Source organism: Pogona vitticeps, chromosome 5, assembly GCF_051106095.1.
Source record: "Pogona vitticeps strain Pit_001003342236 chromosome 5, PviZW2.1, whole genome shotgun sequence".
Classification (NCBI taxonomy): domain Eukaryota; kingdom Metazoa; phylum Chordata; class Lepidosauria; order Squamata; family Agamidae; genus Pogona; species Pogona vitticeps.
Genome location: NC_135787.1, coordinates 186,801,890 through 186,817,598, shown reverse-complemented (window position 1 = coordinate 186,817,598; position 15,709 = coordinate 186,801,890). Strand labels below are relative to the sequence as shown.

The 15,709-nt window shown below is 44.0% G+C and overlaps 1 protein-coding gene across 5 annotated transcripts in view; it reads right to left on the bottom strand.

The window, feature by feature from the left end:
- Positions 1 to 15,709, bottom strand: part of ABCC9 (ATP binding cassette subfamily C member 9) — an 80,671-nt gene that overhangs the window by 7,590 nt on the left and 57,372 nt on the right. For all 5 annotated transcript variants that reach the window (XM_072999694.2, XM_072999692.2, XM_072999696.2 and 2 more), the window contains 6 exons: positions 15,207 to 15,299; positions 9,703 to 9,805; positions 7,356 to 7,457; positions 3,170 to 3,290; positions 1,865 to 1,995; positions 816 to 894 (listed from right to left, as the gene is read on the bottom strand). In XM_072999694.2, coding sequence (XP_072855795.1) covers positions 816 to 894; positions 1,865 to 1,995; positions 3,170 to 3,290; positions 7,356 to 7,457; positions 9,703 to 9,805; positions 15,207 to 15,299 — 629 coding nt within the window. The remainder of the gene's footprint in view (positions 1 to 815; positions 895 to 1,864; positions 1,996 to 3,169; positions 3,291 to 7,355; positions 7,458 to 9,702; positions 9,806 to 15,206; positions 15,300 to 15,709) is intronic.

Sequence of the window (15,709 nt, the reverse complement as noted above, 5' to 3'; positions counted from 1 at the left end):
TTCCAACTTGAAAGCACAGAAGACACACAATGAGTACTCTGGCAACAATGCCTTAACATTTAATGAGGAAAAAACCAGCAGCAAAAGGGAGCTGAAATTTATTCGTCCCGATTTTAACTCAGCCAAAAGGGTAGGTGATTCTATACTGATCCATCCCAGACCAAAGTCATGACGGATGCCTCCCTTCTGTTTTGTTTTTCTCTGCCACCCTCCTTTTGTTTTTCCCATAAAGGAAATATTTTGATTCCTCTGTACATGATTAATGACGCTACTGTGTGCTGGAGGTGGGAGCCGGAGAAAGAGCTGCAGCCGATGTAGCTGTCATTAGCTGAGGCTGATCTAACCCAGCCATGAAATAGGAATCTAGGCTTTTGTTTCTCATCTGTTTCACCTCTAGGTTGCCAATGACTTTCTGCTGACACCAGCTGCTGTAAGAAGCGGCAAATTGGTACTAAAGAAATGCTAAGTGGCAGTGGAGATGGTGGTTGTTCTGTGCCCTCAAAGTCCAAACTGCCTTACAGTGATCCTAGTAGGGTTTTTAATGTAAGCGAGATATTTAAGGAGTGGCTTTACCCGTTCCACGGACCCAGTGAGCTTCTGTGGCTGAAGACGGATTCAAACCCATGTCTCCCAAGTCCTAGTCTGTTATTCTATCCCCCACACCACACTCTGGCCCCAGTATTCAGAAAAAGAAACCTCCCCCATTCTGGCCACCATACACAGCTGGTAGGTTACATTTGCCTTCGTGGTTCCATGACAGAGCTTGGAGAACATGCAGGTAAGTCCAAAGGAGCTTGTTCTCCTAGAATACCTACCATCAAATATGTCTACCATTCTGAAGAAAGCCAGGGACAACGAAGACTTCCCACTGCCGGTGCGACCGCAGATCCCAACCTAGAAGATATGTATTTACTATTTATTTCATTTCTATGCCACCTTTCTCCCAAAGGGAGAAAGAGCAGCAGAAAATGGAACGGTCAGATGAGGTTTGATCTGGTCTTTTCTAAAGCACGGTTGGGGCCAAAAGGGAAAGATCCTCAGACCCATGATTTTTAGTTAGAGAGGGAAAGACATTTCATATACATCAGTGGTTCCCAATCTTGGGTCTCCAGATGTTTTTGGACTACAACTCCCAGAAATCCTGGCCTGCACAGCTAGTGGCGAAAGCTTCTGGGAATTTTAGTCCAGGAACATCTGGGGACTCAAGGTTGGGAGTCACTGAATATGCTGACTTTTGTACTGCCTTGACATCGGAGTAGATCAGAGTAGCTCCTATGATGACTCACAATCACAACTCACAATCACAACACACAATCACAACAGATTACCACATTTTTCCGTGTATAAGACTATACTTTTGTTTAAAATCTTTAGACTAAAAGTTGATGGTCGTCTTATACACGGAAGTAAGCTGAGGAGAGAACAAAACAAGTGGAGGGAAAGCAGGGATCAAAGCACTTGCTAATCCCCACTTAGATTTCTTAATTTTGGATTAGAAAAGTGGGGGTGTTTTATACATGGGGGCGTCTTATACAGGGGAAAATACGGTATATTGCTTGGAATCTGTTAATACGGGACTGAGCAAGGCTGCTCATGATACTTTGGAGGTTATAAATTCCACAGGGTTACTATAATGATTGATGGCACATAACATATACAGGTTATTAATACTCTAAATCCGTAGGTATGATTTAGTGGAAGCAGTAAAAAATTCAGAGCTGCACCCCATAATCTAGCTGGTAGAAATGTGGGACTTTTAAAGCTTCTTTTTGACACCGTTCCATCTCAGATAATGGTTACCGTCTGTTTACTTCAAGGTTACAAAGCCTAAAAAAGGAAATGAGACAATTTAAGTTCACAGAACCTTCTGGCCTGGTTTGATGTAAGCTTTGACATGCTTGAGAACTGGCTTCAGGTTGTTTTCGTATCGGACACACAGATTTTCAATCTTGATTTCTCCTTCTTGGGGCCAGTCTTTGGGGACCTGAGAAATATCTGTAAAGATTAACAAAGAGATGTGAAAGCCAAGAAGATTGTGGGGCCTTTGATTCACACAATCAGCGAGTATGGCACAACAGTCTTGTGTATCCTTAAAGTTTGTGTGCACAATAAAAATAGTCATCTGATTCTAAGAAAAGCAAAAAGTGAGGCAAAATAAAAATTTAATCCCAGTTCATTGGAGGCCTTTGGCTGAGCTGTGTTTCATATCATGATGAAATGGAGGAGTAAGACTTAACACGTTGCAAAGAATATGCAAGGTAGACTTTGGATGACCCTAATCAATCCTGCACTCCTACGCAGATTCAGCATAATACACAATGAAAGCTCCTAAACATGTCTGTGACCTCTGTTGATCCCCTGTGCACAAACATTCTTCCAAGCTTTCATTGAATAATAATAATATAATATCTTAGAACTGTAGAGATGGAAAATCTACTCTATGGATCATCAAGTCTAGCTCCTGTCAAGGAGGCCCAGTGGGGAATAGAATTCTGCAGCCAGAAATAGAATTCTGAGATATCTAGACTGAAGCCAACAACATGATTCTGCAACCCCTTTTATGTTTGCAATGTGTGGAATATATAACAGGCAATCCAGTTTGGGATGATCAGGGAATTTACATATAACTCAGGCCCAGACGCAGGAAATGCTATCTTTTTTTGGACGACAGCTTCCAGAACTGCACAATCCCCCCACTCTACATGGACACTCTGAATCAGAAGTTACTTTTTGAAAGGCATAAGAGCAAAGGTATGATAAACACAATAAATTACTCAGGCTCCTTTCTGAAGGAAGAGCAAAGGGACTTCCTAAAAAATGGGAATTTCAAAGGAGCATCCTGAGACTATCAAAAGGACATCCTGGGAAGGAAGTTCAAAGGAATACCAATGCAAATTAACTTTTATGACTCTTTGTGCGTATTTTCTATATATTTACTCTGTATGTTGTGGTGCCTCAAACTTTTCCGGCATGCATTTGTTATACCGTACTTGTATTCAAAACTGTCTCAGCCAGTTAGCCAAATAAATGCTTTCCTGACAGAAACCTCACAATATGCCTCTTCTGCATGTTTAACAAGAAAAATTCTCCACATAGAAAGACAGCAGACTTCTGAAATGATATGTGCTTTTGTGAATTTTTTTAAAAAGTAAGGAATCCGGCATCCTACCCATGGTGCCTTCATAATTCTCAGACTCCATGTTGAGAAAACTGTTCACTTTCTTCACGGCGCCCATTTGCACTTCAAGGTCCGCCAGATTTCTCACCACCCAGTTCAAATAATTTGAGATCTGTAAAAGCACAGAATAAGAATGTTTTGTCATCCTTTGTAGCAATGATGGAAGAAGGAGATGGGTTTGCTGGTGGAACAGTGGTGACTGAGTCAATGGATTCATAAACTCAACCAACAGCCGCTGTTGAAAACATATACAGTGTTAGTAGGGTTCTTGTAAACTAGATCCGAGATCTTGAGTCAAATGTCACCCCTAACCGCTCCCTTTGGCTGCCCCCTTTCTCCACATCGTCTTGCCAAAGGAGAGAGGTAAGGTGAGGAGAAGCCAGAGTTCCATCTCGCTTTCGCTACTCCTTGATGCATATGTATATTCATTTTTATCTTCAAATTGTACAATGCTTTGATCGAAGGAACTTTGAAAAATCTCAAAGAAAGAATTTGAAAGAAAGAACAAAGGAAAAGAAGGGGGGACAGTAAAGAAGGGGAGAAAGGGAAGGAATAAAGAAGTTATAAGGAAGAAAAAGGATTTGCGGGTTGGTTTTCTGATATTTTCTAAGAGAACCTGGCATCAGCAAAGTGGCCTTTCTATATTAGTATCAGAACATTGCACAATTTAAAATTATGGATGTATATGAAATTAGTTAAAATAAAAAAAATGTTAAGAAAATTAGACTACAGTATTTTTGACTAGAAGCAGGCTACATCAATAGCATTATCTTGGCCCTGTCTTAGATCTTCTTTTGTACATGTGGTGGGGCATAAATTGCATGCACATCACTGCTGAATTGATTGAATTTCTTCACAGAGAAAATTGGTCTTGTATCCAAGTAACTTCATTTTACTTGAACATTCTTTGATCATCCTATTTTGTAAAGAGGTGAGATGGAAGAAAATGGTGAAAACAGCTGAAAAACCATGTGAGATGTAGAGGGGATTGAGAGAAAGCAAGAATTTCTTTTGAACCTGAATAATAAGATTGTAGAGGGAAAGCAAACCCTTCACAGTTTGCTGCCTTGTCGTGGTGAAGGGGTTTGAGTCATTCAGAGAACATATGGGCTATGCCGTGCAGGGACACCCAAGACGGACAAGTCATAGTGGAGAGTTCTGACTCAATGCGATCCACCTGGAGCAGGCTTTGGCAAGCCACTCCAGTATCTTTGCCAAGAAAACTCCATGGACAGAAACAAAAGGCTAAAAGATATGATGCTGGAAGATGGGCCCCTCAGGTCGGAAGGCGTCCAACATGCTCCTGAAGAAGAGCAGAGGACAAGTATGAGTAGCTCCAGAGCTAATGAAGTGGTTGGGCCAAAGCCGAAAGGACGCTCAGCTGTGGACGCGCCTGGAAGTGAAAGGAAAGTCCGATGCTACAAAGAAAAATATTGCATAGGAACCTGGAATGTAAGATCTATGACCCTTGGGAAGCTGGAGGTGGTCAAACAGGAGATGGCAAGAATAAACATTGACATCCTAGGCGTCAGTGAACTAAAATGGACAGGAATGGGTGAATTCAACTCAGATGATTATCATGTCTACTATTGTGGGCAAGAATCCTGTAGAACAGTGGTGTCGAACTGTGGCCCTCCAGATGTTCTTGGACTCCAACTCCCAGAAGCCTTCACCACCACCTCTGCTGGCCAGGATTTCTGGGAGTTGAAGGCCAAGAACATCTGGAGGGCCACAGTTCGACACCACTGCTGTAGAAGAAATGAAGTTGAAAAAAACTAAGATCATGGCCACTGGTCCCATCACCTCCTGGCAAACAGAAGGGGAAGATATGGAGGCAATGACAGATTTTACTTTCTTGGGCTCCATGATCACTGCAGATGGGTACAGCAGCCACGAAATTAAAAGACGCCTGCTTCTTGGGAGGAAAGCGATGACAAACCTAGACAGCATCTTAAAAAGCAAAGACATCAACTTGCTGACAAAGGTCTGCATAGTCAAAGCTATGGTTTTTTCCAGTAGCAATGTATGGAAATAAGATCTAAACCATAAAGAAGGCTGACCACCGAAGAATTAATGCTTTTGAATTGTGGTGCTGGAGGAGACTCTTGAGAGTCCCCTGGACTGCAAGGAGAACAAACCAATCCATTTTGAAGGAAATCAACCCTGAGTGCTCCCTAGAAGGACAGATCCTGAAGCAGAGGCTCCAATACTTTGGCCATCTCATGAGAAGAGAAGACTCCCTGGAAAAGACCCTGATGTTGGGCAAGAGTGAAGGCAAGAGGAGAAGGGGACGACAGAGAGCAAGATGGCTGGACAGGGTCATCGAAGCGACCAACATGAATTTGACCCAACTCTGGGAGGCAGTGGAAGATCGGAGGGCCTGGCATGCTCTGGCCCATGGGGACACGAAGAGTTGGACACAACAACTAAAGAACAAGATGAAAAGCGAATATGCCATTGCTTGACATCACTTTGGAAACAATAGCTCTCCTTTTATAAGTTTCTTATCTCCACTTCCATCTCATCAGTTACATATATTATACAGAGAGCCACTTTTTGAAAAGATGTTGGAGTTGGCATGAATGTACATAATTCTCTAGCTGGCACTGTTCACAGTCCAGGGATGGAAATACTCCATTTTGTGACTAATTCATTTTCAAATCACGACCCATGATCAGAGGGTATTTCAGGTCACACTGAGGGTGCCCCACCAATTACTGTAGAGCTTCGTGGCGCAGTGGTTAAACTGCAGTACGTCAGCCAATACTCTGCTCACGATCCAGGTTTCAATCCCAGGTAGCCGGCTCAAGGTTGACTGAGCCTTTTATCCTTCCGAGGTTGGTAAAAGGGAGTACCCAGCTCGCTGGTGGGGGGCAATGTGTAGTCTACATAATTAGCTTTTAAACCACTCAGAGAGTGCTTTAAATGCTATGGGATGGTGGATAAGCAGAAGACTGCTTTGCTTTGAGAGGGAAGGAGAGTGGGAGAAATGGGACACAGGAATGAAGTAAGGGAGAAAAAGAAAGAAAGAGGAAGAAAGAAGAGCAACAAGATGCAGAGAAAAAATATATATATTCTGCCTTTTCTACTGTTAACCTTCCCTTCCTCATCTCTTCCACCTCTTGGAATTTGGATTGTAAGTTCTTTGGATAGAGAGCTGTGGGGAGGTGTATGTATTTTTATATATATTCTGTGATGATGGACTATTAATAAGAATCACAACAACAAAATTAAAGAAGAAAGGAATAGCTAGCCATTGAGTGAATTATGGACAGCCCATAAGACCATGTGGGGGATAATATAATAATAACCATGTGCTATTGGGTCAATTCCAACTTATGGCAACTCTTTTCAGGGGCTTCCAGGTAGAGATTACTCAGAGATGATTTATCTTCTCCTTCTTCTAGAGGTAACCTGGGACTATGGTGCAGCTGGCCCAAGGCCACCCGGGCTGGCTCTGCTCTCAGGAGGCCCAGTGGGGAATCAAACTCCTGACGTTTGTATCTGCAGCCAGATGCCTAAGCCACTGAGCTATATAGAAAGTAGGCACCTCCCAAATTCGGTAGATACTTTCCTTGAGGCACAAGCCCCTGGGGGCAGGTAGACAACGCGGGTCAATTAATTATGAATTTACATTGAAACAGTCAGCCTCTCCATCAATCCAAGTCGCGCCTTAAAGGTGCAGACGACAACAAGGTCGCATCAGAGAGAGAGAGAAAACAAAATACAGATGTGCTGTTGAAGGCTGGACCCTGATTTTGGGAAGGTCACAGGCCATAGATGCAGCACTGTACAACAAACCAAAAGTCCATGCGTGCCCTTTTCTCCTTCTTTCCTCGGGAGCATTCGGAGCCTGGGAATCTTAGGGTCTGTATTGTAGTTCTTATTTTAGTTGGCTCACGGAACTTGCAGGTGAAGTTTTTTCTGTCCTGGCGAGATGGTTCCTTTTCTACTGGAAAAGCCAGGCAGGGAATCACAGCCATTTGGGATTTCTAACGGTGGGCCACCCACCTGATGGGTAGTCTTCAAAGGGAATAGTCCACTAGGAAATTCTTCTGCCCACAGGATGTCTAAAAACAAATGAGGATGCCAAAAGAAATGGCTCCCCCTCAGGTTGGTCACGGGACCTTCCTGCTGGGTCACGCCCAAAGGATCTCAGCTTTTCTGCTATACGTACCGTCAATGCATAGAGGAGGCCCAAGCCTACAAAGCCAGACATGGGGCTCTTAGAAATGGAGGCGAGAGCTGCAGTGAGAACAATGAAGGCCCCCAGATAATCCTGGAAAAAAGAAAGAAAAGAAAAGGCAATCAGAGAAAGATGGATGCACTGAAGTAAAAAGAGAATCAAATGTCCTACAATAAGACCCTATATGGTTTGGGTCCACGCTGCTTGTCGGAGCATCTTTCCCTTGATGTCCTCGGCCTGACCCACTAGATCATCACAGGCGAGGCCCTTTTGGGTGACCAGCATGAGGGAGGCCCATAAATCATCTACTGGGAGTAGGGTCTTTTTCGCAGTGGCCCCAACCTCGTGGAACCACTTTCTGGAGGTGTTTCGCCTGTCCCCCTCTCTTTGGACATTCAGGAGGCAACTGAAGACATGGTTTTTCATGGAGGCTTTTCCACACCAACCCTAACTGACTGCGCCTTTGGGCCACCATTTTGTTGTTCTGTAGTTTTGGCACCATCTGGTTTTATGGGTTAGTTGTTATTTGGTTTCTTTTCTTTTGTTTTGTTTATAATTGTAAACCGCCCAGAGTACTGCTTTGGCACTAATGGGGAGCAGTATATAAATTTAAGTAATAAAATAAATAAATACAACAACCTTGCTTTTTTTCATTGTGTTGCAGCACAACAAACTGATCTTAGACTCTCTTTTCTGTGTGGATTCTTGCCATAGCCAAGAGCGATCTGGCAGCTTTGGGGGCCCATAAACATGGTAGGAAGTGGAAGCTCAGGATATTATCACCCCTATGCAGTCTACGTCTGAGCAAGACAAAATTTCAAAGGTACAGAGCTCACCCAGCATTGCATTTCCTTAGAAAAATCAAAGGACACATCTAATAGTCATGTGACCCATGGCTTTATATAAACTTTACTGAAGGGACTGGCAATTTTTGGAAGAACCAGGATCTTCAGGGAGCCACGCAGAGTGCCAAAATACAAAACGAAACTCGGAGGTGGCCAGATGTTCTCTTCTGGTGTGTGTAGGTGTGCTTGTTTGTTGTTCACAGTAGAAGGGTAGAGAATTTCAAAATGCCATTTAGGGTTGCCTTGGACATGAATGGATCAATTAAGACCCATCCGCTTTACAAAATACCACCTTTAAGCAAGGATAAAAATGACTAGAGTTGGTTCACTGAGATGGATCAACAAAGCTGTCTGGATTTGTGGACTATCCTTGATTGAGGGTATGGCTTTATCCCATGAACAATGGCTTTTTATACACGTGGGGGCAGGAATCGCAAGTTTTTCAACTAGTAGAAAAGGGGGTTGTGATCCAAAAAAGGTGTGGAACCACTGCTCTACACCAATGGGGCAGCAAGAGTATCCCCGTCTTTTCTATCTTCACTTCTGTTATCTGTGAACATCACCACAGGACTATATCGCTTGAATACAGACCACATACCTAGAATCCAGTAAAGACATGTGGCTGTCAAGTCCAGATGTGGCTTGTCGGTGGCTCCCATCAAGCCAATAGAAAAACAGAACTGGAGGGCCATAGGTTCCCTCTCCGGTGATCCATGTCTCCTAATAGCTACCAGTTTTTTTCTAGGAAATCCATGCAAGCTTGGCTGATGCGTACAGGCCATACTCAAATTTTGGATTAGGCATCCATCAGTTTCGAGAGACTATGGGAACATGCTCTGTATGGAGGACTTGGAACAGCATCTAGTGTGGCTGAGAAGGCCGATTCGAGAGTGGCAGTCCCTTCCACACTGAGGACAAATACAATCTGTCCTGTGTCCAGCTCCCTGATTTTGATGCTTTCGGGACTTCCTCTTTGCCTCGGCCTGCTGGACAAGGGTCTCTTCAAATTGGGAGAGGCTGTGATGCAAAGCCTGTCTCCAGGCTGAACACTCAGATGTCAAGGTTTCCCATCTGTTGAGGTCCATTCTTAAATAAAACTCAAATTTTATGGCCCTAAGTAAGTGTGCAAAAAACAGTGACAACGGGGCCAGTTTGCAAAGTGTGCTGGGAAGGGAGACCGGTCCTTTTCACTCCTTTCTGTGTCTGGTTGAACTGAGGAAAGCTCCAATCCACTCTAGTTATCTTTTTTGTATGATGGGAACCACAGCAGTATTACATGACGACGTTTCTTGGCTTCGTCGAGGAAAAGAAAAACAAAAGTCCTCCACCGAAACAGCGCAGAGCTATTTTTAAGTATCGCTGTTTACAAAACTCTTATGTTTCGCTGCCAGATGTACCCTGGTGGGGATTTTGGCCTGGCGTCCTGCAACAAGCAAAGTAACTTGTCAGGTTCTAAGGTTTCGAAGCCGAGGCATTGACTAAGCCGTACGTACCGTCCTGACCTCCAGCCATCTGTTGGCAGCAGACAGAAACAAGTACGCTATGTTGTTTGTGTCCGTCAATTCCAGCATACGCTGTTTAAATCTGGGTTCGTGCCTGCAAAGGACGAAACAGTGCTTACGTTAACGATGGTGTGATTCATGGTGCGGGTGCTGCCGTGGGCAGAGTACAACAGAGAACCTCATCTCTTCAGACAGAGTGATCAACTAAACCTTAGTAGGTGTGGATCAACCTGCCATGTTTTCAAGAACCAGGTATAAGTCTGAGGGTACCCAAGGCTTTTGTTCATATCCTTAAGCTATAATCTTAGCCCTGGAATGTGGAGTGGATAGTCCCTGATCTGGATGAGGCCTCAAGGGTGCCATGGTAACCCAACCACAAGCATCTTCTGCTCTTATCTCTGATCACTCAACAGTGATCAGAGATAAGAGCAGAAGTCGAGGAAACTACTGTATGGATCTGGTTTGCAAAGGCTTAACTTCTCTGGTTTCTTCCCTGTTTATTTCTCAGTTATCCTCGACTCCTCTCCTCCACGGTCATCCTATTGTCTTTTCCCACCCCACATTAAACAAGATGACTTACAATTAAGTTCAGTAAGTTTCCCACTTGTTATTCTTACATGCCATCAAGTCATCTCTGGCTTACGGCAAGCAGGTAAACAAGTGCCCTCCTCTCAGCAGCTTACTCATGTCTTGAAAACTCAAGGATGTGGCTTCCTTTATGAAGTCAATCTATCTCCTATTTGGTCTTTCTCTTTTCCTGATGCCTTTCGTTTTTCCTAACATTGATGTCTTTTCCAATCGAATCTTGCCTTTTCATGGCATGGGCAAAGGATGACAGTCTCAGTTTCATCATTTTTGCTTCCACTAAATTCCCCATTAAATATGCTTTAAATTAAATAATTTAAATTAAAAAAAATTAAATAAATTAAATTAAATAAGCTCTTGCAGCCTTACTTTCTCCAATTTGTTGGTTTTTTCCCCCAGTACATTTATATCTCACCTTTCTTCCATTCTAGGGAGAGCTAAGTAATCTCCTTGGGTTCATATGATTTTCCTCCTCCTCATTTTATCCTTACAGTAATCTCGTGAGATATATTGTGCTGAGAGACCGTAACTGCCCCAAAGTCACCTGGTGGGTTCCATGGCTGAGTGGGGATTTGAACTCAGGTCTTCTGCATGCTAGCCCAACAGTCCAACCTCTACACCACGCTGGCTCTCACAGACAAGGTACTGATCCCTATTGCATAGCTGAGAAAGGGGTGCTTATCCAGATGATGCTGGAAACCCATCAATGGCCATCACAGGCTCCTATCAGTTGCCATTGTGGCCATCATCACTGCCAAGCAGGATAAGGTAAAGGTAAAGGTTCCCCTTGACATTTAGTCCAGTTGTGTCCAGCTCCAGGGGGCGGTGCTCATCCCCGTCTCCAAGCCGTAGTGCTAGCGTTTGTCCGTAGACAGTTTCTGTGGTCACGTGGCCAGCGCGACTAGGCACAGAAGGCTGTTACCTTCCCACCGAGGTGGTACCTACTTGCATTTTTACATGCTTTCGAACTGCTAGGTTGGTAGGAACTGGGACAAGCGACGGGAGCTCACTCCGTCATGTGGATTCGATCTTACGACAGCTGGTCTTCTGACCTTGCAGCACAGAGGCTTCTGCGGTTTAACCCGCAGCGCCACCACGTCCCGCTAAGCAGGATAGGCTAGGACAAAGGCCTTTAATGAACAGTCCGCTTCAACTTTTGTATTTGGTCACCCTATCTGGCCATCATGAAGGGTGCTGATAATGTGACATTCCAAAGTTCCACACTCTTTACATTTGTTACTCTCTACATCTGACAAAAAGTCAGCGATGCCTCACTTTTCCAGCTGTACACCAGCCCTGCTTTGCACCGCTCTAAACACCAGCTAACTAGGGCTAGACTGTATATTATTGCTGATGTATCATTTAAGCTGAAATCACATTAGTGTTTCTGAAGCAGACTTTTGCCTGCAACACAAGGCAACTTGGCAACAAAGAATATGTTTATAAAACTGCAGGAGTTGATGAAAATCTTTGCTGTGACAATAACACACAATCAACAAAGAGGTATTTCTTTTTCTAATAATGGGTCATCTATAATACATTGTATGCTCTGCAAGAGCTCAAGAAAGGCCTTGCGTCACAAGAGCAAAGGGTTCATGTTTCAGCCAACATTTCCTAAGCGATCCAGTCAAGCCAGTAGCACACTTTGGTATGGTCTTTTCAGCTTCATGAGTTGGCTGACGATCCTGCAGCTGTGGCCAGATATTTGCATAGTTATGATACCTCCCTGCTTCCTAATAACCAGCTCAGAGAAATTTCATCATAATGCCTACATACATTTCTCCATTACGAAAAGGGGGAGGGAAAAATCATTCTTGCTTCAGTTTGGACTGGACACCTTCACTTACAGGGCAGTTTCGAAAACTGTAAATGCTGGCAGAAGTATTGTATCATACGTGTCATATAAACGTCAGTGATGTACCTCTGGATTGCTAAAAATAGAGCACAACTCTCTCTCCGTTTATTCTACACTGAAAGAATATAATGCTTCTCATTTGCTTTAGTTTTGCTTTCCTCAAATCAAGGAATAGCCATTTTACAATCACGACATGTTTGACCAACGACATGCCTGGCTCAGAGCAGGACTTTTCCAGTTTGATTATGAACCTTGCAATCAAGAAACTGCTATTCCTGATTTAAGTGCAGGATAAACCTGAAAAGGAGGTGCTGGATATCCCTTTACACCAGCATGATAACTCTTGAGCTGCTTCTGCAACAGGTCTCCGGAGACGTGGGGCAAGAAAGCAGGATTCTGCTCGATATTGGCTCAAATCCTCTTACCTAGCTACCCTGGCGGAGCAGAAATGGTATAACTTTCAGAGATGAACTGCCCCAAGTTAAGAAATCACTGTTGACAAGACCAGTTGCATACTGAGTTGTATGGCTTGGTGTGGGACTTACAACCTCTACAGTGATTTCTTAACTTGGAGCCATTCACCTCCAGCAATTCAACACCATTTGCTTTGCTACACAACAGGATTTTAGCCACTCTATCATACAGATGTGCTTTTCTGCATACTAGCCAGGCAAAAGGGTGAGAGTGCTGTCCTCTGAAGATGCCAGCCACAGAGACTGGCAAAATGTTAGGAAGAACAACCTTCAGAACACGGCCAAAGAGCCTGAAAAACCCACAACAACCAGTAGATCCTTGCCGTGAAAGCCTTCGCGAATACAAAAAGAGTTACTGCCAGCTAGATATGGGCGTGAACCAGTTTGTAAAGGTACCAGCCTCGTAAAGGTACTGCTGCTGCTGCTCACCCCTGCCTCCTCAGTTGATCAAGCTCCTTACCAAGCCCAGCTTGCTTGCTTCCTTGCTTTTCCCACCTCCTCGGCTAATCTCCCAGTCAGAAGCAAGAGCACAGACTTCCCTGCCCCGCCCTTTTTCTCTGATTGGGAGATCAGACGAGAAGGCGGGGCAGAGAAGCCTGAGCTGCTGCCGGGACTGGAAGATTAGTTGAGGAGGTGCAGGAAGCAACCATGCTGGACCCGGCGAGTGGCTGATTGAAACAGAGGAGGCAGGGGAGGGGAGCAGCAGCACCTCTGGTGCCACCTTTACAAACTGGGATGAACTGGGATGGACCAGTTTGTGCCCATCTCTAGTACCAGGTTGCAACTAGAAGAAGATTTATATCAAGAAGGAATAGGGCCCCCACAATTCAAATCCCATCCTTCCTCACTGTTTGCGACGCTGGCCAGGGCTGGTGGGACTGGTAGTCCAGCAGCAGCATCAGGGCCACATTCCCCCCAATTCTAGCTTTGCAAAAAGGCACTGTCTGCTTCATCCCTGGATTGTTGTCTTTTGGCAGCATCACTCCCCCTCTCTGCCTCCCCCCCACCCCTACCGCTCCACAGTGGAAACTCTGACACACTCGGTCTGCATCGTTTCATCTGCATCCAGCGCTTCCTTTTCTGCACATCCCCAGACTTTTTATCCTGCTCGGATGACGAACAAAAAGGTCACCCAAATCCCACTCTTAACTGGCCTGTGCTACTTTGAGGTTAATGGATGAAGGGAGTTCATTATTGCTCAATGGGTACATAATGAACTCAGAAGAAAGGGAAACAATCACTACCAGGCTTAATTCAGTAAATGTTAGTTTTCTCTATCAAAGCCCTGTGGTGAAAGAATATGGTGTTGTCTATTAAACAGGCAGGAAAAAGTGGATAAAACTGAGTGAGGTTAGATTAAATTAAGGTGAGAACAGAGAGTTAAGTTTAAAAAACAACAACAACAACAACAACAATACATATTGAAGGCTTCATTGTTGTTATGCACCATCAAGTTGGAACTTGTAGCAACCCTAGTAGGGCTTTCAAAGTAAACAAAAACACATCCAGATGGATATATAGCTTGCTAATTAGATCCCTTTTGGTGTTGTTTGGTTCAAATCAAATAACAGCATCCAGACGTCTTTTGACTTACAGCAATCCATCCTTTTTAGAGCTGTCCTGCTCCTTTTTGAGTGCTAGGGCTACAGTTTTTTTTATCCTGTTCTGTAGCCCATGTGGGTGGTTAGTTTGCACCAAAATAGAGCTGTGGCTGGCATTATCTGAAGTAACAACGCTGTGACATATTTGTTGGGTTGTGGTATTGAAAGGGACAATGGTGAACCCCTCCTCCTCTGTTTTCATTTACTTTACCATTTTAATTTAAAAAAATACTTATTTCTATTGATGCACTACTGTTCTAGATGAACGAGATGCACTGGCCATATTATGTGTACCATACATGTGTTATGTGTTGCGCTATGTCACTTCATTTCCTTCTTCTGGACGTGCCCTGAGATATTTAAGGAATGGTTTTTATCAGTCCCAGGCCTCCAGTGAGTCTCTGTGGCTGAATGTGGATTTGAACACAGTCCTCCTGAGAATTAGCCCACCTCACTATTCACTACACTATTCACTGGGTATCTACGTATGTTGAAGATTTAGACTGCACATTTTGAAATGTTTTTTGGACTACAACTCCCAGAATTCCTTAGCCAGCATGACCATGGGATATGCCGGCTAAGGGGGTGGATTTAGGGGTTCTGTTCTCTCTTCTCTTTGCACGTCTTACATGTTTTCTTCCAGTAGCCTGAAACGAAAGTCCCTTCCTTTACAATTGTGAATCAAACTAGAGGCTAAGAAAAATGCATAGTCCCTGTGATTAGTCTTTCCCCCCAGAACATGATTTCCTCAGGAATCTACATCTCAGCAACTAGACTTGCAAATTAAGCCCATGTTCACCTTCTGTTGGTGACTTACACAACAAATCATGCTGCAATGCAAGCTTGCAAGAACTCACGGAAATGTGAACGCATCTCATAAAAACTCAGTAAATGTATCATCTAGCTTGAACCTCAGTTGAGCAGGCTTGCCAAAGGATGGGTGCCATATACTAATTCAAAGGGAGACCCTCACTTGCCTACCTGAATGCTCTGATGGTAGTGAGACCTTCGGCCGTCTCTGAGAAGTGGCATAGGAGAGGCAGCTGGGTGCTGTCGTCGAGCTCCTGGAGGTCCCTGCCCCCCCCCCAAAGACAAGAAAGGTATGTAAGCAGGAGGAACCAGAAAGGGAAGAAAAGCAAAGAGCAGCAAATGGGAAAGGGGAAAAAACAACAGCAGTTCTGTGTTCAAAATTTCATTTCCCTAAAATTTAGGGCTGGCTGGGGAGGATAAGTTGGATTCAGCACTTGGAGACGGTGCATCTCTGGGCCAGAATGCTCTAAATTACGGTTCCCGCCGTCCTTCAACAACAGCTGTCCTGACCTAAGGCCCTGGTCACACGAGGGAAATGTTCTGTAGTTCTTCCAATACTATCCATACCTCTGTAGTGTTGGATTGCGGTCACATGATAGATAGATAGATAGATAGATAGATAGATAGATAGATAGATAGATAGATAGATAGATAGATAGATAGATAGATAGATA